The sequence below is a fragment of the Strix uralensis genome, chromosome 21, assembly GCF_047716275.1.
Source record: "Strix uralensis isolate ZFMK-TIS-50842 chromosome 21, bStrUra1, whole genome shotgun sequence".
Lineage (NCBI taxonomy): Eukaryota > Metazoa > Chordata > Aves > Strigiformes > Strigidae > Strix > Strix uralensis.
The window spans coordinates 2,518,414-2,545,029 of record NC_133992.1 but is presented as its reverse complement, the minus strand read 5'-3'; the positions used below and the strand labels follow the sequence as shown (position 1 = coordinate 2,545,029).

The window sequence follows — 26,616 nt, the reverse complement described above, 5'->3', positions numbered from 1 at the left end:
GAGTGTTTCAGTGAGGAGGATGGGGGATGCTGATTTTGCCTGTTTACTCAAGAGCTGTTATGCTGTGTACTTTCGGGGTACACAATGAGAACCCCTGAAGGCACTTTCTTCCCAGTGGCAGGCAGGCACAAAATGACTTCAGATAACCTGGCTGCTGGTATTTAGTTGATGAGAGATGTGTCTACATCTTTGATGTGTTCTTTGCTCAAACCACCTGAAGAAGGTAGGAGGGATTCAGGCAAGCCTGCATAGAAGAGAAAAAAAAAAAAAAAAGAGGTTGCCAGGGAGTCAGTGATATCGGGGAAATTCCTGAGACTTCATTCCTCCCACTCTGGAAATGCAATCATTAAACAGAGCTGTGGCTCTGTGACCTGTCAGCACAGAACTGTGGGACTCCTGGCTGAGATTTGCAACCTGCCCAAGAAAAATCCTGCCACTGTCAGAAATGGAAATAAGCGAAAGAGATGCCAAAAACCCCAGGACTCCAGGTGTTCTCGCCTGCTCAGTCATTACACCTTCTTGATTTTGAATATGAGATCACAGGGCCCAAGGGGAAAGGACATCGGCTGGAACTTCCCCAAGCTTTGTTTAGAAGCTCTGGGGCTTCCATGCAGATAATAAGTGAGGAATTACACAGGAAGCTCAGTGTGTCCTCCTGACACTTTACTTTTGCCTCGCACATGACCCTGAGCTGTATGAGTGGTGGCACGGACAGATGGCCTATCTTGCCCCCTTAAATCCATGTCACTTGAGCCACCACTTGACATTGAACCACCGCTCTGCGATGTGAAGACAACCCACAACCACTTGATTTAGAGCAGATTCTAAGCTCTTGAGCCAAAAGCTGCTGTTCTCATCAAAGGCACACGTGAGACATTTCGATGGCTGAAGTTCTTCTTCCAGTGGTCCACACACTGCAGGCAGCAGCTCCACTCCCTCCTTTCCCATCGCTCCTTCCAAATGCTGCCACTGCTGTCTTCTCCTGCAGGCAGGTCGTGGGGGCAGGCAGGGACAGGCATATTTCTTCTCATATGATGACTGTGCTGCCCATCCCAAGCTGCAGCCCCCAGTAGCTCAGGTCATCAGGTGATCTGGGCTTGGAACAGGCAGTATTGACAATGCGTATCATTCTCTTTCTATCTGGCAGAAAAAACCACACTTATAGATGCATTTACTAGATGATGAGATACACCTCTGGTATTTTAAAAGCCCTGAAGTTTTTAGTTATAAAAAAGACAAAAAATAACAAAATTTGGAATCTATGAGAAGAATAGAAACTAATAAAAGTAACATATTCCTTTCTCCCAGCTCTCTATAGAAGCAGCTCCTTCATGTCAGCACTACATAAATCTGCAGAATTAATCCCCAGATTACCTGGACATCAGAAATCTACTTAAAAGGAGATTCTAGATTAACTCACTCACTTTGAAACGAAGATGCTTGCAGCCCTTTGGTTACGATGCAATTGTGGAGATGATTAATAATGAGGATTTTCTAACTGTCCATAAATTCTTCATGTTTATGCATAGCTCCCTCACTTCTCACTCAGGCTGAACATGAGAATGCTCTTCTGGCAGATAATGTCTGCTCACATGTAATTTCAGTTCTGCTGCTGTCAGCAAGTATCAGTAAGAAGGAAATCAAAAGTATTAGATATAAAAATTGACACCAGAAAGCACTTTAGCTCCAGAAACCCAATAGGTTAGCTGACCTGCTGCTGGCTAGAGTGGCCTAAATTTCATTTCATCATGTTTGTAGGAGTATATTAGCCCCTGTTTTTCTCCCAGTTTATACCATTTCCAAAGCATCATGGATTCCCAAACAGTACATCCCCTCTGGGCCGTACCAATGAATTCCCCTGAAAACTGAGAGAAATTGCCTGCAGTCCCACTCTGCAGTAGGAAGTTCACCACCACAGGATCAGATTGTTTCTTTCCTCCCCCCGTTCTGATGCACCGAGGCTCCCTGTGGTTGTAGAAGAGAGACCTAAGCTGAGTCCTAAACTCCCTCCCAGCTGTACCTGAGGCAGGCCTGTCAATAAGTGCTGCTTTTTGAGACACAGGTATTTCACAGGATGCTTATGGAAGAATTAGTTCAGAGCTGGACTCTCTAGCAGGTGCTGTCACAGACTTCCGAGCTTATCTTGGCAAGTCATGAGAAGGTCATGCATGCTTCAAGGACTTTGCAAAACTGGTCATACGGCTGAGTTCCAGCTTCCCATGAGTAATGCAGTGAGTGTAACTCCTCCTCTCCTCGAGATACTGCCCTGCCTGTGGAGACACCCAGTTCAGTGGTTAAGGGAAGGCCTCTGGCATAGCAAGTGTAGAAACAACGTCCAGCACTGGGCACTGCAGCACTTGCACTCATTTCGGTTGTTTGGGGCTGCTATTATAAACGGTAACGAAATAACTTGAAATCCACAGTCACTGGTGGAGCAAATCCAGCAGAACATGAGAGGAATGCCTTTTAGGATGGCTGGATTTAGAGACTGATCAGTACACTTTTGTTTTGTTCTTATACCATGCCTATGATCACGTATCTGAATATCTTCCAGAGAAGCAGGAAGCCGTATGATGTTTATATCCTACCTCATGGACTGTCACTCCTACTTCAAGGGCTAATTCAGAACACACTGAAATAGATGGAAATGATATCAGAAGAACAAGCCCGAATGAATACTGGGATCAGTAAAACCTCAATTTTTGCCACAGCTCTCTTAATATAAAAGTCCTTTCATAAGGCCATCAAACCCAGGCAAGTCAAAGTGTTTTGATGTTTTGCAAACACAGCGGAGACCAGGCAGAAGAGGCGTCTTTGACCTGGTTTCCACCATGGCCTTGATATGAGATACTCACAGCCTTCTGGATGCTTTTAGATCCCCTGTTCAAACCAAACACCGAACGTAAACTGTCGCTCCCCTGAGTGTGTAATGACAGGGATTAGTCACAAGAGGGAGGCTGGCAGAGCAGCGCCTTAAGCCTGGGGAAATCTCCAACAAAGCTAGTAGCTGGTCCCACCACAAATCAAATAAATTAGCAAGCAGGCTTGTCTGGAAACTTGTCAAGGAGACTCCTGATGTGGACACAGATGAAAGACACACTGCAGTATGGAAGCTCTCTATGTGTGGGATGCAAAAGCAGCTCTAATCAGTGATTTAAGGAGCTGTGATACCAGTGGAAGAAGGCCTCTATGCCGGGAAATGGGCACTAGCATGCAGTACAGATAAAGGTTTTTTTGGAAACAAGAGAGAGAAAGAATAGGAAGAGAACTGCACTGGGAATGAAGAAGAGGTTTGAGAGAGACAGAGAAATTATAAAATCAACTTTTGTGTGAAGGAAAGCTTATTTTTGTTCACAGCAGGGGGTGTTCACCATATGTGCACCTCATGATCGAATTAGTCACCACTTCTTGGTGGAAATTCTCCAGAGAAACAGATCTCCCAAATGAAAGGTGGCGATACCTATCAGGCTTATCGCGGGACAACGTACAGCAGTGAAGCTGTGGGACCGAATGAAGGAAACTTTACAGGAGCAGTGTTCAAAGTTCAAAGTAAAAGCTGGTTTAGCATTACCTTCTGTTTCATGGTAATCACTGTCAATGTTTAAGACTCTCTCGACTGCAAGCTCTGAAGTGACAGGCTCATGGCCGCCTTCTGAACTGAGGAGCTCAGTGGAAATCATCCAACCAAATGGAAGGAGCTCTTCTTCCACACAGCTTGTGGTTAAACTGTGGGACTCATCACGACAGGAGGCTGTTTATGCCAAAGTTTACAAGGCTGCAAAAGGTGATTAGATAAATTCATAATAATCCACTGGGGCTATTAAACAAAAAGTTACTTGCTCATGGCTAAAGAATTGCCTGAACCACCTGCCACATCCGTATATGTTTGCCCTGTTCTTCTTTGGCAGCTGCTGCTGATCATTAAAGACAAGATGCTGGCCTGGATGGACGGGTGGCTTGATTCCACCCAGCTGTTCCTATTTCTCTCAAGCAGGAATCCCACAACGGCACATCTCACTCGCCAGCCTCTGGAAGCAGCCCCTCACCTTCACTAACTTCAATCTCTCAGGAGCAGCCATTTCTAGAAAACAAAGTTTTGTTTATCCTTAGAAGTAACAATCAGAAAGACTAGAATGACAAAAGGTCTGCACACACCCACGTCATACTTCAGTGCAACCATAAACCCGGAACGACCCCAACACCAAAAGCTTTCCAGTTCTGGAGGCAGGGTTCCACCCACATTCGTTCTGCAGTGTCCCTCTCCTGAACTCAGGCCTTCAGATTTTTACCTATATAAAAAGAATTAGTTCTGTGATTTCTGTTTTGGACCCCTGTCAGCCCCAACATCATCCCAGCCCCAAGTATTAGGCTCAGTTTAGACTAGGATGCTATTTCAGAGACACAGACTGCTATCTTGCTGGTTAAGCATCAAGAGAAGAATTATAGCTGTTGTCTGCCTGCCTGCCAAGGGGAGGGATTATATCTATATACCCCATAGCAGAAAAAGAACACCGGTTCAGTAAAAGGGGAATGCAATACTTAAAAGTTAAAGTATCTCCCCACTCTGCTCAAACCAATTATAGTCACACTAAAACGTTTGCATGCTGAAAGCAGTACAGTTAAAAAAAAAAAAAAGACAATAAAAAGTTAAAAATAACTAATATATTGTTCAACAAAACAGAAATGTGATTTCCAACTTAGTTATAATGTCACTACCGTGTCTTTCCTTGGATTATACCCAGGGAATGTGGCCTCATAATAGTGGCCCCTAATGTTTTGTAGTATCCCCGTTACAGCCATTAATTGATACAGCAAACTTACAGATGGGAAATTCAGAAGCACCTAAATGAGATGAAACCTCCTTGCTTGTCGCAGCAGGGTTTGAGGAGAGCTTTCAAAGAGATCAAATACCAGATAAAGCAGATGTCTTCAATGAAATCGTGATGTGGGAGCCACATACCTCCCCACCTTGGCCGAGCAGTTCTCTTTTCTGCTGTCCCACTCGCTTTCCAGCTGCCCCCCACTCCTCTGCCCCGGGCATCTGCAGCAGCGTCTCTGTGCAGGCTGCCCACTAAACCAACAATTGGAAATGCACTTAAGCATTTTCCTCAGTCAGGACCGTGGAATGTGCAACTTTTTTTCTCCCAGAATTTGCCCAATTGTCAGTGTTTCATACAGAATTTTGCCTTTGAAGAAATGCTTCATGAGACAAGGTTCTGGCAGAAAAACCTGCCTTATTGCTTGCCAGCTCACCTTCTGGTACGCACTAATGACGTTGCTGGGCTGACACAGCATTAGAAGTGGCAGAGCTAAGATAGTCGGCAGCTCCAGCAGCTCTCCATGGAGATTTCTGGCAGCTTGGCTGTGTTCCTCCTCACAGAGAGCTTAGAAGTACTGGCATTTTACTTTAATTTCAAAAATGCAAAAATATTTAAAATAGAATGGTCATTTCCTGTGGATCTGCATGTAGCTAAGAACAGAAGTACTAGCTGACTGGGATAGAATTAGCACAAATAAATGTTGCATGAATAATTTGAAATGCCTCCTAACCCATAAATTTTTAGGTGGCTGAATCTTCCAGGGAAACCTCTGGAAGCTCAGTCACAGGAGCAAAGTTTTAGCTGCCCCATAGGGTACTACCCCCTGCTCCGCTGGGTGCGATCCTGTTAGCACGTTGGAGATAGAGATCCGAAGTCTTAACTGAGCAGAGTATTTCCACTTTTTTGCTGCCACTGGGAACACTGGGGGTGGCAACCATTTCTCCCTCTACACATAACAGAACAGCTTCCCAAACATTAAAGGCAGCGCGGTGAAGCACAAGCTGTGAGAAGCACCAGCTACAAAGGCTGATGATTTCTAACAAAGTAAGATCTTTGTCGCTGATGTGCAGTCCTTCACTTTCTGGCCCCGGCTGAAAAAATCCCCAACCTGTATCTGCAAAAATACAGCAGCACTTGCACCAGCAAACCTCCTACGAGCCCTGCAGCTCCATTTTAGGGACAGTTTTCTAGGGCTTCATGAGCGCAGAAGCTTGCTAACGCTGTTCTGAGTATGCCTCGATGAGAATTTATGCTGAGTGTACTTTCTTAGACAGCAGAACACAGGCAAGACATTCTACATTGTCTCTTTTTAACCAGAAAGAAGACAGTAGTAATCTTTTATGTTACCCTAAAGAGATGACATCACATCCTGGAGGAAGAGCTGTCTTTACTGATTATTACAGCCTGGTGTGAAATCTTGAGCAAGTCTAATTCAGATTCATCCTGGCTGCCTTTGATATTTAAACGATACTGAGATTTTGGATCAAACACCTTTACAAAGGACAGAAAGGTGTCGTCAGAGGGCTATTCAGAGCTGGAGTGGGCCGAGCCATGCCTTTCCACTGACTCTGGTGTGAACACAGCCCAGAGTTAGCTATTCAAATCAATGTCTATAATTAGGTGGGATAAATCTGGACCCTACTGCCTTTGCATTACTCAGCTATCTCGAAGTAAACTGCATAAACCTCCTGCATTTTGGCTTCGAATGTGGAGGATGAGCTGTATGCGTGTCTTCCTAGTTGTGTCTGGGCACCTCTGGGGCTGATAAACACCTTCTCCAGGGCCTCCTGGAGCTGCCCAGGATCCTCTCAGGTCACTCCTGATGCGCTGGGGCTCCTCCCAGTGTCTCTAGGGCTGCTCCCAGTGCTCCTGGGCTCCTTCCAGCATCTCTGGGGGAATATGTTGTTTACATGCCAGAAATATCAATCATCATAACCTTTGTATTAAGCCAACTACTAGAGGCTATTTGATCTCCAGCAAAAGTCTTCACGCTGCTATTCTTCTCCTGACTACCTCCTCACCTGATCCAGTTGCAGCAGCAGCTGGATAATTGTTACCAAGCACAGACCATGTTATATATACAAGCCATAATGTACCTCTGCCTTATATGAATGCCTGAATGACAGAGCACTGGCCTGATGTGCTGTTTGTGTAGAAAGAATTGAGGTCACCTGCTGCTTTTGCCTCAGTCTACTCCCACATCAAGGCAACACTTTGAGACTAGGTAGGTTTGGAGAACCCATTAGGAGCCTCTTTCAAGTTTTAGCTGCATTATGAAACAAGAAGAGATGCTAGGACTTGTAGACCTTGCTGGCATCCTAATGAATACGTATAATCATAAAAATACTCTGCTAAAACAACAAAGCTGTGAACAACACATGAACTGTCTATGCAAGAATGTGCTAACAAAGTCGGATGGTAGAAGGGGACAGTATGGCCTATTAAGAGGTGGAGAAAAGGAAAGCAAGGGAGACATTTAGCCAGCTTGGGATGCTTGGCTGCCTCATGACAGGGCTGCGCCATGAACGTCCAGCCCAGGACAGAGGCATCACCCAGGGCTGCTCTGCCCGCCCTGGGAAAGGCCCGCTGAGCAGCCGGCCGGTGGGAGGCCGGTGGGAGGCCGGTGAGAGGCCGGCAGCCCCCGCAGGCTCCCTCCCAGGCGGACGCCACCTCACTCGAGTGCTCCCCTGGCAGCGCAGGGCCTCCCGGCAAAGGAGCTGCCGCTAAACGGCTCCCCCCGGCCGCCGGCCCGCCCCGAGCCCACGACGCCGAGGACGGGCTCCCCCGCACCGCTCGATGCTGCAGCCGCCGCAGGCCCTGCCCGGGCCTATCCCCTTCCCGCCTCCCGGCGCGGAGCGTGGTTGCCATGACAACGGCCGCCCGGCCCCCGCTGCCTCAGGCGGCTGCGCGCCAGAAAGTGCTAGAAAGGCGCCGCAGCCCGCGCCTGCGCAGACGGGCTCCCTGCCCCCCCGGCGCCGCCGCAGCGCCCCGGGGCCGGCGGAGGGGGACAGGGGTGGCAGCGCGGGCGGGCGAGGGAGGCCCTCCCGGAGCAGCGGAGGCGAGAGGCAGGGGGGCGCTCGGGACCCGCGGGGGAAGCGGCCCGGCCAGGTTTCCCCGGAAACCGCCCTCCCCCTCTCCCGCAGTAAGGAGGAGCCGCCGCCTACGCTGCGCAAAGTGCGCACACGGCTTCGGGAATAGGCGGCTGCGCGAGCCACCGCCCAGCGCCGGCTGCGGAGTCATTGCGACGGTTACTAGGACACTTTGTTTTCATCCAATCAAATGGCGTTAGCTCATCCCTGAGGCCGACAGCCAATCATGCTCGACATCAATCATTCAATTAAGCCAATCGGGAGTGCCCTGAGCGAGTAGGGCGGGCATTCGTGGGCCTCGGTTGCCTAACAGTAAAATCAACAGACAAGCGGGCGGAGCCAATAGGAGCCAATGATTTGAATGACAGCGTTCCGGCCAGCCAGATTTCCTCATTTTTAGAGCCTCGTTATGAGTAGCCAATAGCTGCTGCGGATGACCGCCCGGGCGGGGAAAAGAAGGCTGCGCGCGCATTCCGCTGCTATATAAGGCTTGGCGGTTGCCTCACGCAGTCAGAGTCGGTTGGTGGAAGAGTGGCGTTGGGTGAGAGCCAGCTGTGCCGCCGCCATCATGAGGGAGATCGTGCACCTGCAGGCCGGGCAGTGCGGAAACCAGATCGGGGCCAAGGTCCGGGCGGTGGGCAGGGGGCGGCGGGGGTGGGAGATGGGAGGAGTGGGGCACGCCCGGCCCAGCCGCCTCTGACGCGATTTTCTCCGGCAGTTCTGGGAGGTGATCAGCGACGAACATGGCATCGACCCAACCGGTACCTACCACGGAGACAGCGACCTGCAGCTGGAGCGCATTAACGTCTACTACAACGAGGCCACAGGTAGGGCCCGGCGCGCCGCGCGCCCCCTCCCCGGGCCGCCCCCGGCGCCGCAGTCACGGCTTCTCCCTGTCTTGCAGGTGGCAAGTACGTGCCCCGCGCCGTCCTGGTGGACCTGGAGCCCGGCACCATGGACTCGGTGCGCTCCGGGCCCTTCGGCCAGATATTCAGGCCAGACAACTTCGTGTTCGGTGAGTGCGCCGGGAGCGGGGGAGGGACCTGTCGTGTAACCGGCTCGGGGTGGGGTGGGCAGGGCAGGGACGCTGCACTGCGGGCTTCAGCGCCGCACATGCTCCTGAGGCAAGCGCGGCCCCGGGAGGGGGGTTAATCCTGCGCTTCATGACGGGCACGAAATACCGGGGATCTGCGGATGGTGCGTGATGGCAGCTGCTGGGAGAGCAGGTCCGAGAAGGCACAAGGGGTCGTTGCTCTTCCGATTCTCATTACCCTCTTCCATGCTATCAGGAGAAATTAAATGGCTGCGGTGTCACTGATCACGAATGTTTTCCGTGTATCTGCCGAGCCGTTTCAGAGGTGCTTGTGTGAAACCACAGCTCTGCGCTCGATAAAGTTAAAGCTTTTCTGTTTCTCTGTAGCCCGATGCCCCTAAGCTTTGCTTGCAAGCAATAAGCAGGAAGCAGTGACCGTAATCTAATACGAAAATGGCTCTCTTCCAGGTCAGAGCGGAGCAGGAAACAACTGGGCAAAGGGCCATTATACGGAAGGTGCTGAATTAGTTGATTCCGTGTTAGATGTTGTAAGAAAGGAGGCAGAAAGCTGTGATTGTCTCCAGGGCTTTCAGCTCACTCACTCTCTCGGTGGTGGTACGGGCTCTGGCATGGGTACCCTCCTCATCAGCAAAATTCGTGAAGAGTACCCAGACCGAATTATGAATACTTTCAGTGTTGTACCCTCCCCTAAAGTATCAGATACTGTAGTAGAGCCCTACAATGCCACGCTCTCGGTTCACCAGCTTGTGGAGAACACGGATGAGACATACTGTATTGATAACGAAGCCCTCTACGACATATGCTTCAGAACACTGAAGTTAACTACTCCGACATACGGTGATCTGAACCATTTAGTGTCGGCCACCATGAGTGGTGTTACCACCTGCCTGCGGTTCCCAGGCCAGCTTAACGCTGACCTGCGGAAGCTGGCAGTGAACATGGTTCCCTTTCCCCGTTTGCACTTTTTCATGCCTGGTTTTGCCCCGCTCACGAGCCGTGGGAGCCAGCAGTACCGTGCTTTAACTGTGCCAGAGCTAACACAGCAGATGTTTGATGCAAAGAATATGATGGCTGCGTGTGACCCACGTCACGGCCGCTATCTGACCGTAGCTGCTGTTTTTAGAGGCCGTATGTCGATGAAAGAGGTTGACGAGCAAATGCTGAATGTTCAGAACAAAAATAGCAGCTATTTTGTTGAATGGATTCCTAATAACGTTAAAACAGCGGTCTGTGACATTCCACCTCGTGGCCTGAAAATGTCTGCCACCTTCATTGGGAACAGCACGGCCATCCAGGAGCTGTTCAAACGCATTTCTGAGCAGTTCACGGCCATGTTCCGCCGAAAGGCTTTCCTGCACTGGTACACTGGCGAGGGCATGGACGAGATGGAGTTCACAGAGGCTGAGAGCAACATGAACGACCTGGTGTCTGAGTATCAGCAGTACCAGGATGCTACAGCTGAGGAGGAGGGGGAGTTTGAGGAGGAGGCTGAGGAAGAGGCAGAGTAAAAGCTATGCAGATGAACACCTGTAAATTTTGTTTAAAGCTGTATGAACTCTTTCATTCAAAACTTCTCTGTCTGTGTTGTGTTCCTCTTCCTGTCTCAAAGTCACTTCAAATGCTGTACAGGCACCATTAAAGCATTTTTCACAGTGCACAAGCTCGTCTCCTTTGTTCCTTTTCGTAAGCTTTTCGGGTGCTGTTCCTAAAAGTGAGCCCGTAGGTGTGTCGGAGGTCTGGAAAAGAAAAACGATGGACTTGGGGTGAGCTCTGCCACCTTGCCTGGGGCAACCACGCTTCTCTCCCTGCCCTCCTGCGAGGTGGGTGCCTGTTGCACGGGACGTGGTGACAGTCCTTGGGAACTGAAGAAATCCTCCGGTATTCCCTCGTAACAAGTGCACTGGTGGGGGGGGATACACTTCACAGGGAGGGTGGAATCCAGCTCCAAGCCGTGTCTAAATTTAGGTACCTGCCTGTGGACTCCTGTTACAGGCTTTGCTCTCGGCGGGAGCCCAGTGGCTCTCCTGACCGTTGGGGTTCAAGGGGGGGGTGTCTGTCTTATCCCAGCTGCCTGGGCAACAAAATGGTGCAGGCAAGTTGCCTTTGATGGGGTGGGTGCTCCTGGCAGAGGAAGAGCTGGGGGCTGATCCACTGCAGCTACCTGGCAGCGTAAGCCCGGCAGGTAGCCCTGGCCTGTGGGGAGCGCTGGGGACAGCTGTGACGAGCTGTGCTGCGCCTGCTGCTGCGGGGAGGGCGGCTCAGGAGCACCCGTGTGTGTGCAGCCTTGCTGGGGTCACTAAAAATTAGTATGTAGTGGTTTTACAACTAAATAATCGGGTGTTACTGCAGCCTCCGCGAGCTGAGCACCTGATAAATTACACCTTCATCTCGTGAAAACTCTATATTGGCAAAACAAATTTTCACTGTGGAAACAGTTAATATGTTCAGCGTTACCTGAAGTGACAGACGTGTCATTCAGCAGCTGGACAGGAGATAGCAGGCTGCTTTCCTGCTACGAAATTTTGTTCTGTGTTCTCAATTGTAACTGATTTTGTGTTCATTTTTTCTGTCTTAAAATAAGTTTCTCCTTCCAGAGTTGAACTGGTTGGAGTAGTTAAAATTGCCCCGACTCGGGGTGGGAGGGGGGGGGGTCCTGGGGCAGTGGAAGTCAGTCTGTCTAGAGAACGAGGTGGTTGGTTTCAAAGCTACGCAGGAGAATACTTCTGTAGGTGAAAAGATGGCAATTTTAAAGCATGAAGTAACACTTTAAGCAGTTGATTTTTGTCCTTGATTTTAGGGTGGGTTTTTTCTCCCTCCTTTTCATGACACTGAAGCTGGTGTGTTCCCTGGCCTGACAGTTACTGAGGGCAGGACAGTGTTGTCCCCCCAGTATCCATTAATCACGCTCTGGCTGCTCCCCCCCCCGCTTGCTGCAGGCTTGTGGAGAGAGAACAAACATATGGGTGAGTATTAACACCGGAACCCTTAGGTTCATGACAACTTTTCTCCAGGGGGGTTTAGCTTGCTGGCTAAAGCTTTGTGGAGTGTGACCGCAGCCCTCCCCAGGCAACCCAGCACAGAGGAAGGGGGCACCGGGACGGCCAGGGCTGAGGAGGGGGGACGGGCTGAGTGTAACGCACCGGGAGCAGCAGTGTGGTGACAGAGGCCAGAATGAACGTATTTCTCTTCACCTTTGATCAGAAGGCCTGTCCAGCCTCGCCTTTCCCCATCAGGGTGTAAGATGCTTCCAGCCTTTCCCTTAGACCATCCCGCACGCTCCTGCTGACTGACCGTGTGTTAAACTTTGCTTTTTCTGCGTGGTTTTCCCACGCCCCGGTACAAGTCTTGCTAGAGCCACGTTCACTGCCTCAACATTCTCCTCTCTGGGCTCAACCTCGATATCAGCTACAGCCCAACCCTGCCAGGATAGCTGTTTTCCCACGCTTTGCTTTCATTTCTACCACATTTTGTATCTCTGCATTAAGTGCAAGCTGTGAGTTTGGGCCTGTCTAGCTTATCTCCATGATTTCCTCTCCCACATTACTGAGCTGTGGTCTCTTGACTTTGCTGTGGCCAAAGATAGCAATATTAGTTGCTGATTTATTGAAATTTTAGCCTGATACCTTAATGCTTTCAGGTGCATGGGCAGACCTTCCCCTTAACATACACAAAATTACTTCAGACCTCCCCTTTTAGGCAACACCATTACCTGACAAGGATCAGGCAGACAGTACAGGGTAGCCACCACCTGTCTCGATGACTAACACCATTTCACTGCTTTTTTTTTTTGGTGCTTCCTCAACCCCTTTGTATCATTTACCTTTTGCTTTTTAGCAGACTTTAAGCTTTTTAGAACAGAATTGCTTTTCAATGAAGAAATTGTAAGGGGGGGGTGGGTGTTGCTGAGCCTCCTCTGCTGCAGCAGGAGGTCGGTGGCTGGAAACCAGAGGAATGTTCTGCGCAAGTCCCGGCTGGCCGCGGGACGATGGGCTCTCCTGCAGAAAGGCAGGGGTGCCCCGACTCCAGCACCTTGGCACAGACTGGAAAAAAATCTACTACCCTTGTGGAACATTTTAGTAATTGTTCACTTCTACAACACTACAGCTAATAACAGTGCTACTTAATGACAGTAATTAATATTAGTGACTTGCATTTTCACTCAGCTGATAAACTTACCTGGTATGAAGCCTGCGTAGGAAGGTATCAGTCCATCACTGGTGTAAATTCTGTTGTTAGGCCAGTATGTTTGGGGAAATCTCTTGCCAGCACTGCAAGCTGGGTTTCTGTCCATCATCTGGAAAACAAACAAACAAATAAAAAAACCTACCACCATAGTACAGTTCATTTTCAACCATACTGTTATTGCCCAAGTCATGTGCTTTGACTCCGTATTAACTATTTTAAGCCAATGTACAGCAATTCTCTTCCCAGTTCTGTTTTCTTCTGATTAGGATCTACATTGCATCTTCCCCTTTTTCCACTTTGTAAGCTTTTCTCCTGACAGGTGTTGGCAGCGACTCTCAACAGCACGTACCCAGGTGCACAGAGCAGCTCCTGGCCTAGGCCTAGTCGTCAGGACCTCTACAGTCTGGGCTGCGTTCATCACCCCTGGGCATCATCTGCACGTCCCTTGTGCTCCTACATTTGCTACACCACGAGCCAGCAGTATCTGCTGGAGTTGGACACACGCCTTGTCCGCTCCTGTGCTATGACTCTGCACATCTGTGTTTTGGTTCAACCCATTTAACTGGTTTTGAGGGGTTTTTTTGATGACCAGCTGGTAATGCCCAGGCTGGGAGGAACGGGAAGGCTTAGGGAGCACTAACTGAAGGGTGAGTGTAAATCATCTCCTGGATCTGTCCCTGCCCTCTGCGGCCAGACCCAGACAAGGGGCTGTGCGCAAGGATGGATATTGCAGCTCTCTGCAGCGGCGAAACCCCTAAAGTGTCACTAAAGCTGCGCCGCCTCCTCGGTGGAGAAGGGACGGGGTTTACGGAGCTGAGCAAACCACGGGGCCGCTGAGCCCTTTTGTGACTAGTGATGGAGCGATTGCTGCAATTCCTCAAGCGCGGCGCTGGAGCGAGAGGATTGTGTTATTTTGCCCGATGCAGACAGTAAGCAATGAGCCACGGCACATCCCAGTATGTAACCTAGGGCAACGGAGATTTAGGGCAGAAGATTAGTGGCTTGAAGTCAGAAGCCATCTTAGACAGAAATGTGGTGTGATTTTTTTTTTTTTTTTTAGCATGCTTATATTCCTTCAGTGCCTGATACGCTGCAGCTAACCTCTGCCGGATCCTGCGCTGCAGAAACACCTCCCTCACCAATTCACTGCATGGCAGGCGTTTCTGAAGAAAACGGGGAGAAAGGCTTTGCAAACAGCACATTTAGTTTTGATAACGCCTGGGTTTTGTTCTGTTTGTTTCATTTCAATTCCTATTAACAGCAGAAGGAGAGGATGGGGAAGCCAGCACAGGAAAAAACATTTCAGCCAAAGCATGAGGCTGCCATGAGCGCTGTCAGCCCTGCTGCTTTCCCCGCTGAGTCACTTCTTCCCAGCTGAGGTTCTCTGAGCTGGGGATCCTCAGTCTTGGACTTTTTTCTACATCAGACCCACATGCTCTGGGACGAAGGCACTGCAGTGAATCCTGGTGATCAGAAAGGGCTGGAAATGTTGTAACCTGCTTTTAATGAACTGATCAGCCCTCTCCAGCAAGATGCTGCATCTTGGGGATCTCACTCCATCCTGGCAGCAGAAAGAAATGCGTAGCTTTGAATGCAAACTGTTAACTACTGTGGGAGAGATCTCATTTTCCTGTGTGGGAGGATTACATGGCATTATATGGGAGATCTTACAGCAAGGGGACAAAATAGTTTTTCAGTAGGGATGTTTCTGCGTCCTTCCCAAAAGGAGGAGAAAGATCTAGATCCCTTTAAGACGAATTATGTTAGTAAAGGAAAAAGCCTTACAACCCATTATGAGGGAGAAATATCCATCCAAGCAGCCCAGGAAACCATCCAGCACTGCCATCCAGGTAGAGAAGATATATTGTGTAAGGGAAGCACAGATAGATGCATCTGTGTTTCTGCACTCAGAGCAACATTTTTAATAGCCACCCTTGACCTAACCCGCAATAGATTTGCTTAATCCTTTTATGAACTCATTTATCCTCCCTTAATGTCCCAAGGAAACAAGTTAGAGAATTTAATTGCTCATGATTTTTTCAACATGTTACCTAATAGCATTTTATTTTGCTTGTACTTATAACCCCAGTTCTAATACTACTACTGTAAATGAAACCACTTTTGGTGTTGCAGATGAATCAACACCAACATTATACTGTTGAAATATGATTTGTGCGTATCAGCTACCTGGCGTCGGTCAAATTCGTTCGTTGCTTCCTTCACAGCCTGGACGTAGTTCACACCGTTAACCTGGGTGAGGCAGGGGATGAATCCAGCATACCCTGTGGATGAAGACAAGAGGGAACATTTTCTGCTTGAGAACATACATATTGTATAAGGATCAACCAGTCTGGAAGTGGAAGAGGCTGGGATAAATATAAAACCTTGGCAAAGTATTGGAAGGAAAAGTTCATCCATTTAAATTGTAAAATTATTTCTTACATGTGAAGTATCTTTTCTGAAAGAGCCTTTTTTATTATTTGCAAAGAAAACTTAATGGGCTGAACTGCTCTTTGTTGGTCTCCGTGAGGTATAGAAGAAACATTTAATTTTCTTATTTTTTTCTTTACATCAACATCTCTGTCATGTTCTCTCCCAGTTTAATACACGCTCAGGAGCTAACAACTGGGTGTCCAACCTTTCTTTTCCTCATTTGCCCTGCCCATCCAACCAGTTTTCACCAATTATAATACAGAAACTATATAAAGTCTAAAACTACATAAAATGGAGAGAGGTACAACTTGAAGAGCAGCCAGAACTCCCTCTTCCCAAAGGGATGCTTTGGAGAGAGGGAAATTTGTCTTCTGCATCCTGTAACATCGATGCTCTTTCACCAAGTCTGAAATATTTTGACGTACAGCCCCTGTATTCTCTGCGGTCTGCTGCAGAGCAAAGTATCCTCCCCACTGGTGTCGTACCCTTTAGGGGGGAGTCCAGCCCTTTATAATCCTCCTACTTGCAGAGAAATGCTCTTCCAGTAGTGCAAGTGGTGAAGTTACAGAGTCTAACTCCTTGTAAGACAGTTTTATACATTTATGATGGTGCAATACACCACTGTTTGTTGATTTGATGATTCAGAAAAACATCTTATTTCTAGGAGAGAAGTAACTACCTCAACGGTAACAGACACTCATCAAGCTGCCGGGGTTGGTGCAGAGCCCATGACCCATCTCCCCTTGCTTCCTGGAGCATTTTCTAGCCTGGCCCCACAGCTGCATCCCTTCCACCTGCCCATGGGCACGTGTCCCTCAGCGTGAGATCCTCAGGGGTGAAGCATCCCAAAGAAACACCCTTGCATGGAGAGGAGCAGGGGCATTTTCCATCCCAAAGTGTTCAAACGAGCAGGAGTGACTGGCCAATGTCTCTGAGATTCCCCCAGGGGGAGAAGGGTGACACAATTTCTCCTGAGGTGGACTCATGCTGCACATGACCTCCCCCTTTTTTACCTGGAATGACTTTCTGTTGGATCACACATGGTACCTCCAGTTTTGGTAACCGATAATCTTGCTCTGTATCTGCAGTTTCAGCATATTCTGGCAGAGTCACACCTTCAATTTTTACAGGCTCAAAATAAAAGCAGAAATAAAATAAACACCAGTAAAGCATGCTTCCTCCTTTGGGTCCATTGCTTAAATTGCTGCCAAAACCTGTGAATGGCAACTGCCATTTCCATTTCTTCCTGGCTGTACACTAAGAGCTACTCCAAGAATTTCTGGGAAAGTCAAATTACTAGGTGAACTCTCTGTATGCAGAGGTTTTGCAAAATCCCCAGAGAGAACAAGGGGACCTTTGGGCGCTGAGCTCCTTCACAAATCTGTTTCTCAGAGCAAGAAGCAGGAATGCCCCTTCTTGGGATTTATATCCAAGCCAGCTTTTGACTTGATACGTCAAATCTCTAATCTCTGCCTTCAAGGGATTTGCAGAGCCCTGGCTGGCTGTGGCGTGACAAATGCTCTCTCTGGCTCCAGAAGAAATAAGGGGGTGAAACACGTTGGTCCCAAGTGATACCAGCAGTGCCGTGCAAAGCAGCGCCCAGCTCCTTGGGCAACTCCCAATGCTTGTGTTTCAATGAGGGGTAATGATGAAGGGAAATTCAGGTGAGCAGTAGGAGCAGTTAAGGGTTCAGAAACCTGGCACATAAGGTTGCCAGGAGTGTTCTGTCTTCGGGAGGAGGAGGAGGACAGTGGCAGGGCTCACAGTTCACCTGAAGGAAACACAAGCCTGGCTGCGTAGGACAGCACAACACAAGATTTAATAACTGGGATTTGAAGATAAACTCAACCAAAAGAGAAGTTAAACCTGTATTAGGAAGAGTAATTAATGATTACAACTATTTCCTGAAGTTGTGGTGGATTTGCTACTGCTAGAAACATTTGCGTATTTACTGTTTCTCTACATGACACTAAACTTTCCATCTTTGCCATCCACGCCCATATGAAATTCCCTCTTCACGCACCAGAGAGATCCCTTCCATGCCCACCAGTCCCCAAACCCCCGTCCCTCTGCAGCAGCATCCCTTATACCACGTTTTTCCACCCAAGACCACTTACCAGTTTGCTTCCCACCAAGTCACCGCTGAGCCAGCTGGGTCTGCACCTTTTTCCCTGTCCGTAGGCCGGGGTGATCTCGGGCAATCGCCGCTCTTTCCCCTCAGACGCAGGACGATGTGAAATCCTCTGTGGGTACCCCTGAGGCAGTTGTGTCCTTGGGGCGTACTCACCGGGGTGGTGCTGGGGCAGGGGGTCCGTGCGCATCATCGTCAGCTCTTCCTTTGCCGGCCCTGGCCCCGGTGGGGGAGACTTTGGCCCAAGGACTGGTTCAGGAAAGCTTGGTGCAGCCCCAGGTTTCTCATAGGGAAAGTGCCCTGTGGGACAGACAGTGAGTTAAGGGAAAGGAGCGGCCAAATGAGGACAAGGGATCCCCATCACACTGGACCCCAGCCCCCCCCACACCCCTCTGTAGAAGGAAAGAAGCCTGGAGGTCAACAGCATCCCCAGCTGTGACTGTATCCTGCAAGTGCCGTCAGACCCACCCAATAAACCAGCCTGCTCCAAAAAACTGCACAAATAGTTCAATTATTCTGATACCTAAACTGTAAAATATCATCAGCCAACCTATAAAGAATGGGAAAAAACCAGCCAACCAAACATACCCTTTTCTCCACATGGCTGTGTCAGCACACCCCAAAACACACACCCATCCTGAGGAATTTTTGCACTGACATCGCTGCTGTTCATCAAGGAAAGGGTCTGCTCTAACGATGGCTGGGAAAAAGATTATCTTAGATCTAGTGTATGCTAAATATCTCCACTGTGAACTAGGGACAGAGCCCTGCGACTTGAGACTCTGCAGGGACAGTTGAGCTTGGCTACTTTTGTCTGGCTTTCCCTTAAAAATATCCCGTGACGTGGCTCCCCAGCCTGCCCCGGCCCCGTATGACACCCCCAGGCCGGGTGCTCTGTGCCAGGAGTGAAGCCAATTTCTCCCTCCGCAGTGGTTACAGAGGGTGCTCGCTCTTAGGCCCTGCAACCACCTTTTCCTTATTGGAAAACTTACTATGCCAGTCTTGCCTTTTTTAAACAAACCAAATTGCTCCCATTTTTGTTCTCATAGGTGATTTTTTTTTCAGCCCTGTGGTCATTACTGCCTTCCCCTGACATCCTCATGTTTGGTGAACATCTGTATCGCAGTGCAAAGCCCCACGGACGAGACCCCGTCTCCCAGCAAAGGTTTCATCGGCAGAGTTCCGGAGAACAACGACCTGTCCCAGCTCAAAGAGCGTGGAGCAAAATTTACCCCTTTCTGCAAGAGTATAGGACTTCTGATGGGCATCCAGGTTTGTAATCTCCTTATAATTGTATTATAAACTATATATACTGTGTATAACTCTATAAAGTATATGTACTGTATATAAATCTATAAAGTATATATGGTCTATGTAATTGTATTATCAAATATTGATAGCTAGAGACAAAATAAAGACAAATTGTTGATGAAAGTGATTTTTCAATCCAGTGTACAGATTTTAAAGCAGGTTTGTCTTAGTATTTCCATCATTATTAATGAAAATATTGTATCTACTCTCTTCTTTTTACGGTGCAAACCAAAGAAAAAGGAAAAATGAAGTTGTTTTGCACTTGAAAAATCCATATGAGCTCTTTTTCATGACCCTGAGTTTTGCAAACTTACTGATTCAGGAAGGTTGCACAGTAAGGTACTAAATGAAAGGTCAGCAGAGCATCGTGCATTTGATTTGAGTAAATACCCCCAGTTTCAGCCCAGGTTCCCAGGGAGCAGGCACCTGTATGCTTGGCCTGTACCATAAACCCCTCAATGCCAACATGGCCACCTCTGGAGATCCAGCAAACCCTGGTTGATATCCCCAACTGACCCAGACCTCACAGGAAAAAAAACATTGTGGGATTCAACAAGGCTTTATCAAAAATAGACCTTGAGAAAAAGTGTTCAGACTGAGTTTGCTAAAGGCAGCCACACAATCCAACACTGCCGCGTACGCGTCTCCATCATGTCAAGTACCCAGAAGGATGCCAGCCACTACTAATGAGGTTTGCAATGGAGGGTTTTAGGGATCGCTCACCAACAGCTCGCCAGCAGAAGCTGTTGGTGAAGAATTACCAGCACAGCAAGGTGCTCCCCTGTGGCCACGTTCTTCAGCATTTCACCAACAAGCAGCAACCGTGAGCCCCCAGCTGCAGACATTGGTGGGTGACGTAAGGTTGGCGAGGAGAGAACGAGAATGAGGACAGGATAATGAGAGAGCAACTGGGTCAACTGGTTGGTTGAGTCCATCCAAACTACATTTTAGTCCAAGGAAATGCAAATTTAAACGTCCAGGAATGAAGCCTGTAAACACCACCTGTGTAGTGGAGACCTGGATCCTGGAAAACAAGGCCAGGATGAACAGAAAGGCCAAAAGTTTGCAAGAAGCTACACAGCATGAATTCCCAGCATGAAATGGGAAAACATTGCTTCGGTGTGGCCGTCTCCAGGGAAATGAAGACCCAGATCCTTCCTGGGCACGTTAGCCCTGCGTTCAGCCAGGAGAGGACTTGCTCCCACTGAACGGGACGGCCGCAACAGATGAACAGATCAGGCCTAGACACGTGAGATGGTACGTGGCACACAAGTCTCCAAAGGAGACGTCCCTGAGAGGGGTTGGTACAGCATCATGGTGCAGTGGCTGCTGTGGCCTGGTTTGGGTCTGCTCAACGGGGACCCTTTGCCTGGCAGGGCTGGGATGCAGGAGAATCCTGCAAATGGTCCACACTGGGAATCTACGTGAGCACGTCTCAGTGTGTGATGGAGGAGATGGGGCTGGTTAGTGGAAAGGGGGGGGAAAGGGGGGGGAAAGGGGGGGGAAAGGGGGGGGGAAAAAGGGGGGGGAAAAGGGGGGGGAAAAGGGGGGGGAAAAGGGGGGGGAAAAGGGGGGGGAAAAGGGGGGGGAAAAGGGGGGGGAAAAGGGGGGGGAAAAGGGGGGGGAAAAGGGGGGGGAAAAGGGGGGGGAAAAGGGGGGGGAAAAGGGGGGGGAAAAGGGGGGGGAAAAGGGGGGGGAAAAGGGGGGGAAAAGGGGGGGAAAAAGGGGGGAAAAAGGGAGGGCACACAAGACCTTCTGCTGAGCTGAGGTAGGAGCAGCAAGATGCAAAATGAACCACAAGCTGCGAGTAAGAGCTCTGAGCACAATGAGCTCTGCAGCAGGTGGGCCAGCCAGGAAAGGGGCAGAGGTGACAGAGCCAACCGTCCCCAGAAAGATAGATTTTAGCCTGTGGAACTATGCTGGTTTTGACTGGGATAGAATTAATTTTCTTCGTAATAGCTAGTATGGGGCTATGTTTTGGATTTGTGCTGAAAATAGTGTTGATAACACTCTGATGTTCCTGTTACTGCTGGGCAGTGCTTACACCGTCAAGACCTCTTCTGCTCCTCACCCCACCCCACCCACAAGCAGGCTGGGCCTGCACAAGAAGTTGGGAGGGGACACAGCCAGGTCAGTTGACCCCAAGTGACCCCAGGAATATCCCAGACCGTATCACATCAAACTCAGCAATAAAACTAGAGGGGGAGAGGTTGGCGGTGAGGCGGGACACGCGCACACACGGGACGGACACACAACGACTGCTGCTCAGGGGTGGCTGGGCATCGGTCGGTTGGTGGTGAGCAGCTGTTTTCATTTGCATCCCTTGTCTGTCTTGGGTTTTATTTCTCTCTTTTCATTACTATCCTTTGCATTACCATTTCTCATTATTTGATTTTATTTCAATTATTAAACTGTTTTTATCTCAACCCCTGAGTTTTCTCATTTTTTTACCCTTTCAATCCTCTCCCCCTAACCTGCTGAAGGGGAGTGAGTGAGCAGTTGTGGTACATAGTTGGTGGCTGGGATTAAACCATGATGGGAATATAAAAGAATTAGGGAGCGAGTTCACAATACGCCGTAAAATAATTTCTCTTCATCTAACCAAAGATAACCTGGAAACTAAAATTCTCCTCTCCACTCCACCAGATGCCAATGTGAGAAGACTCATCAGCCGAGGCAGAGTGCTCCAGCTCCACCCCGGTGCTGCTCTCCGGCTGCCCATGCTCCAACACCAGAGCTGTGATTGCTCCATGGAAAATATCCCATTTCACCCCAGGAGTCTATTGAAGACCCTGCTGCTCATGATTGACCCTGTGCTCGTTAGCAGAGCCTGTTCTGGTGAAAGGATGAGACCTGGGGTCTGCTCACCTGGACGCTCAGGGAGATAACCCTGGACACCATCCTTCCTCCTGCCGAAGTCCTCAGTGAACTTCTGGTTGTGCAGCGGCGCCAGCAAGGGGCAAGGGCTCTTTGCAACACCAGGATCCATCAGCAGGTTATAAGTGGTTTTGCCAAAAGTCTTTCCAAACTGATATTTGTACTGAGGGACGAAGCCCTCATAGCTGAGGAGGAAACCAAAAAAGAGTGGTCACTGTGGTGGCATTGAAAGGTGTCCACTGGCAGGATAACCTGCCTTAGAGCTTTTGTACACTGGAAAGGCCACGGCCAGGAGCACACATGGCTTGGAGTAGGAGCCCAGGGAAGGGGACTGTGCAGGGATGTGCCTGTGAGCGTGAATCAGTTCATGCTGCTGGAGCAGCAGCGCAAGGGGAGCACCGAGCAGATGCGTGTGGTTATGCATGAAGCCAGGCAGGTGTGTCTGTGTGTGTTTGCACACGCAAGCAGGAAAGCTGGCTCAGATTTACAGGTGTGTATAGGCACAAGCTTGCGCTTCAGTTCACAGAGAAACAGGGAATGAGGTTGGGGCAGGTGGCTGAAGCAGCACCTGCGGATGGGAAGACTTACGGCAGGAGCACAGCGTGGCACTTAGACAGCATCGACAGGGACAGCCCTCCAGTTAAAAATACCATTTCCAGTTAAAAACGCTTCAGGTTTGAAATTTTGCAGTTGCTCTCTTTGTTTTAAATCTGTGAGTTACCGGTAATTTCCCAGTGTCCATTGTTCAATATTTAAAAATCAGAAAAATTATGTGCTTGTACCTGCCAAACCTCTCCGCTCCGCACCCTTGTACAAACCTAACCAGGCACGGTTGGGAGAGGCACGGGCGGGTGGCTGCTCAGCCCCAGTAACAAACATCGCTCAGTTTTTTCAGGACCTTTGTGCAGGATCTGTAGCAACACGCTACTTCTCTGCTCCCCGTGTCGTGGGACGGGCAGTTTGAGTTCTTGGTGGCTCAGGGTAGGGCAGGCGCAGAAACTTTAGCTATTCCCAGTATCAAATTTCCTAATGGTGATTATTCCACCGCTGAAGAAGAAAGGTAGAGCTACCAGTTGCAACGTACAGACAGAAATATTCAATCAATGAGCCCACTGCCTATCGGGGGATAAAGCTGGATGATGCACAAGGATCATAAGATGATGAGTAAGTACTTTCCCTTCCAAATACTTTAAACAACAGTGAGCAGAGCCATGCATTTACACTTGGCAAGTTTTCCCACTTTGCATGCAGGATCTCTCACCAGCAGCTGCCGGAGGAGGTCGGTGGCTCGTCCACATTGATTTTCAATAGGTCTTGCAACATGGGGAAGCTACGCCAGGACGAAAAAGCTGAGCAAGAGTGCAAATGACATAGCCTGAATAATTACAGGATAGCCAGAGGGATTTTGATCATGAACAACATAATGGTAGGGCTGAGAAAGGATTCAATTCATAAGCAATTAAAAACAAGGTAATCCAAGGAGCTCAGGCAAGTCAGTTTGGGCTTAGGGAGAAGGGATCAGCCACGGAGTGAATTACAAGTTCTGCTGATAAAAGCTGTGGTGCTTGGAGAAGAGACTGGTCTGAGGAGGGCTGCTTGTCTTCCTGCTTGGTATTTTGATTAAGAAACCAGAGGGATCCCCTGTTTCTGTAGTTCACGCTGAGCCACTGCAGCTGCTGATCTCAAACACCAGCGAGCGGTGAGTAACCTGCTTTCCCAAGGCTGAGCCCCATTTCACTTTTCTCTTACTCAGCCATATCTCTTCAATCACCACTCCCCAGACTTGCTCTGCTCCGCGCCCTTCCCAGCGCCACCAAGCCGGGATGGGGCAGGCAGGGCTGTGCCCAGTGCCTGGGATTCATGAATTTACCCCTTCTCTGTGTGCCAAGTCCATCCCACACCATACCACATGTTGGGTTTGGCTTCCCAATGCTCTTGAGCGCTGCGGTGGCATTTTCAAAGCCCTGGCCCTGACCATTGCCCGACCTGAGCGACAGCAGCCAGTTCTGATGACTCCACTGTGTTTGCCAGTTCACTGGCACAGCTGGGTACAAAGCACGGGGCAACTGGTGAGTTGCTGCCATGTGGCACCTTCCTCCTCCTCCTCCTGCCAGCACCCCAGCACAGGGTGCACCATCTGCCAGCAGCAGAGCCTGGGCTCCAGCGATGCCCTTCAGGCAGCTTCTCCTTGCACTCAACCACCCAAACCAGATGCAAAGCAGCACCCTCACGACCCACAGGGGCTTCCTCCAGGGCTTGGCGTGACGCTATGAGCCTGCACAGCATTGCAAAACACGGTAGCAGAATTGGGTTGTTCCTCCTCCTGCCTTCAGTGACCAAAGCACCAGCCTGGAGAGGAGCAGTCCCAGCTGCTGTGTCAGTATTAGAGCTCGAAGCTGCTTCTTGGGGGGCTGTCTGCTGGCAGGAGTGAGCAAGGGAATGTTTTGAGGCTTTTGGACGTGCAAGTCCAGCCACAGCTCCTTCCTTGCTATTACTCATCTTTCCCAAGCTGCTGCCAGCACACAGCTTTGACAGGGTGACAGCACGCATGGAGTAACACATCACATCGTTCAGACGACTGCAGTAATGCACAAACCTGTTAAAACTCCCCAACCCCAGAGCTTATGTAAGTTTAGAAGATACAGATATCAGTAATGGAAAAATCCTGCATGCTGCTCTAATGGGAAGGACCGATCTGATCCTCACCACAGGAGCATCATTAAGGGAGGAAATGTGCTCCACCCTTTATCTGCAGCTCGGGATCTGCCCACCTCCTGCCCGTCCTGCGCTGCACCTGCAGCCGTGTGGGACACGGCTGGTTTTCTCTGTGTCAAAGTTTGCAGCCCGGTCTGTCGGCAGTCCCTCCACCCTGGGATATCATCCTCGTGCCCTCTGGAGTTACCCTCAGGCTGGACTAATCTGAGAGATTTTTGTTCCAACAGAAGCTTGTTTTCCCTCAGTGGCCATCCAGCCCTTCCCAGCCCATTTATGTGCATCATGGACCACGTCCCCCAGCACAAGTCACCAGGGAACCCCATGCACACCCCGAAGCCTATCCTCTTACTTCTGCTGTTTGTGTCTTACCTTTTAACCAATAACTCATCACCTCTTACCCATGACAGCTTAGTTTCTTCTTTCCAAGCCTTTAGAGGAGAATGTTGCAAAAAGCTTTGGAAATAGTCTGACTGTATCAACTAGATCACCAGCATCCACAGTCACTAACTTCTTCAGAGAGCTTGGATCCGGCAGCAGGACTGTGCTCCAACCAATTTGACAGGAGCGTGTGATGTCGATGCAAATATTTATTTAAAGAAGATCTTCAAAGATCCTTGATGCAAGAATTATGACAGTTTGGAAGCCAAACCCTGCACAGCAGCCCTGATAACATTTGGCAGCTTAAAACAAATGAAAAAAAGGGGAAAAAAAGATTTTGACTTTACACTCAATGAGCTATGGCATGGTATGGTCTTTAATTATACCCTGGTATAAGGTGGTGCTTCTTATCCTGGAGCCCTGTCTCCTTTGGAGCCCTGCTACATGGAATATTTAATAGTGTCTTTAAAAATCATAAATACTACGTGATCCCAGCCGGAGCTATTTGCATTGGAAATGAACAGGCATTTTGGAAAAACTTCAGAACTTACCCAGGGATATAGTAGGGATTGCGAGGGAAGAGGTTATTTTCCTTCGGGGCTGCCATGGCAATGTGGCAGCAATCTGTGGTGGGCGTGGGAGGAAGGAGAGTCACTATGATGCAGTCGCCCGGGAAACCTCTGTGATGCTGCCGGGAGCGGTGTCGGTACCCAGCAGCACTTCCAGCTGCAGCACACAGCTTGTCAGGTTTTTCTGGACATGTCTTTTTCCCCACCTGGAAATTTTGGATGAGCACGGAGACTTTATAGCGTTTGTCAGGTTTCCTGAAGGCTCGTAGCCCTTGGGACAGCAGCACCAGATGTTCCCTGTAAGCAGCCCCAGCACAGATACGTGGTCACGCTGCAGTTCATGTCCAACACGCACAACCCAGGAGAACCCGGCTGTGTGTGCCCTGTCCACCGGTGCAGCCCACGCAGGGCCAGGCCAGCACTGTCTGCACACACACAGCCGCTGCCCACCTTTCTGGGAGGAAACCCCAAGGCGGAGGTTAGGGCATTCACTGCGCTGCGCTGGAAGGCTCAACCCTCCTCTCCCTGCCCTTGTCACCCTCCCCGCCTGGCTGGCTGAGGATGCTTCACACAGGATAAAGGTTGTTTCTGTTCCCAACATCACACGGTCATGCTGTCTTGTGTGCGGTGGGTTTCACGCCCCTCCAGCTGAAGGCAGGCCCAGGACTTGGGCCTCCTGTTCCCTGAACAGCCACTGTGGCCAGTATCTCCTCAAGTCAAAGACCACTACATCTGTTCACACCAATGCTGTTTCCACCAACTACAACAGCAGCAACAAGCCTGCTTCACTGCCAAAGCCCTCTGCGGCCTTGAAGAGCTCAGCCACATGGCTGGCAGATACTTCAAAGATACTAACCAGAAATCAGAGTACTCAAGGGTTGTTCTCATCTGCTTAGGTGTCTATACTCCATCCAAAATTTTATCTCAGGAGATAAAGATGCTGCTTTGACTCTTGCCTTTAGTACCTAAACACTTTGAGAGATCTGGAATATCCAGCCTTTATAAATATAGTTGAGTTTGCCCAAATACCTGAGCTCTAGTCAGGGGCCCACCT

At 49.4% G+C, this 26,616-nt stretch overlaps 2 protein-coding genes across 2 annotated transcripts; one reads left to right on the top strand and one right to left on the bottom strand.

Annotated features, from left to right (window-relative positions):
• Positions 1–8,414: 8,414 nt before the first annotated feature.
• Positions 8,415–10,623, top strand: TUBB4B (tubulin beta 4B class IVb). The gene is made up of 4 exons (XM_074891194.1): positions 8,415–8,534; positions 8,628–8,736; positions 8,814–8,924; positions 9,411–10,623. Exons 1-4 carry the CDS (start codon positions 8,478–8,480, stop codon positions 10,469–10,471), a joined length of 1,338 nt encoding a protein of 445 aa, XP_074747295.1. The 5' UTR covers positions 8,415–8,477; the 3' UTR covers positions 10,472–10,623.
• On the bottom strand, positions 10,611–25,600 carry CIMIP2A (ciliary microtubule inner protein 2A). The gene is made up of 7 exons (XM_074891193.1): positions 25,545–25,600; positions 21,892–22,085; positions 17,699–18,012; positions 16,595–16,712; positions 15,336–15,430; positions 13,140–13,257; positions 10,611–10,699 (listed from the first exon to the last, which is right to left on the bottom strand). Exons 1-7 carry the CDS (start codon positions 25,598–25,600, stop codon positions 10,611–10,613), a joined length of 984 nt encoding a protein of 327 aa, XP_074747294.1.
• Positions 25,601–26,616: the final 1,016 nt, after the last annotated feature.

Bases quoted from the DNA above. Each gene is read 5' to 3' on its own strand.
- TUBB4B (XM_074891194.1), top strand. From the start codon at position 8,478: ATGAGGGAGATCGTGCACCTGCAGGCCGGGCAGTGCGGAAACCAGATC. The intron at 8,737-8,813 runs GTAGGGCCCGGC...CCTGTCTTGCAG, and splicing joins CTACTACAACGAGGCCACAG to GTGGCAAGTACGTGCCCCGC. The intron at 8,925-9,410 runs GTGAGTGCGCCG...GCTCTCTTCCAG, and splicing joins GCCAGACAACTTCGTGTTCG to GTCAGAGCGGAGCAGGAAAC.
- CIMIP2A (XM_074891193.1), bottom strand. From the start codon at position 25,600: ATGGCAGCCCCGAAGGAAAATAACCTCTTCCCTCGCAATCCCTACTAT. The intron at 16,713-17,698 runs GTAAGTGGTCTT...TTTTATTTTGAG, and splicing joins ACTTGGTGGGAAGCAAACTG to CCTGTAAAAATTGAAGGTGT. The intron at 10,700-13,139 runs GTAAGTTTATCA...TTTCTTTTCCAG, and splicing joins CTACGCAGGCTTCATACCAG to ACCTCCGACACACCTACGGG.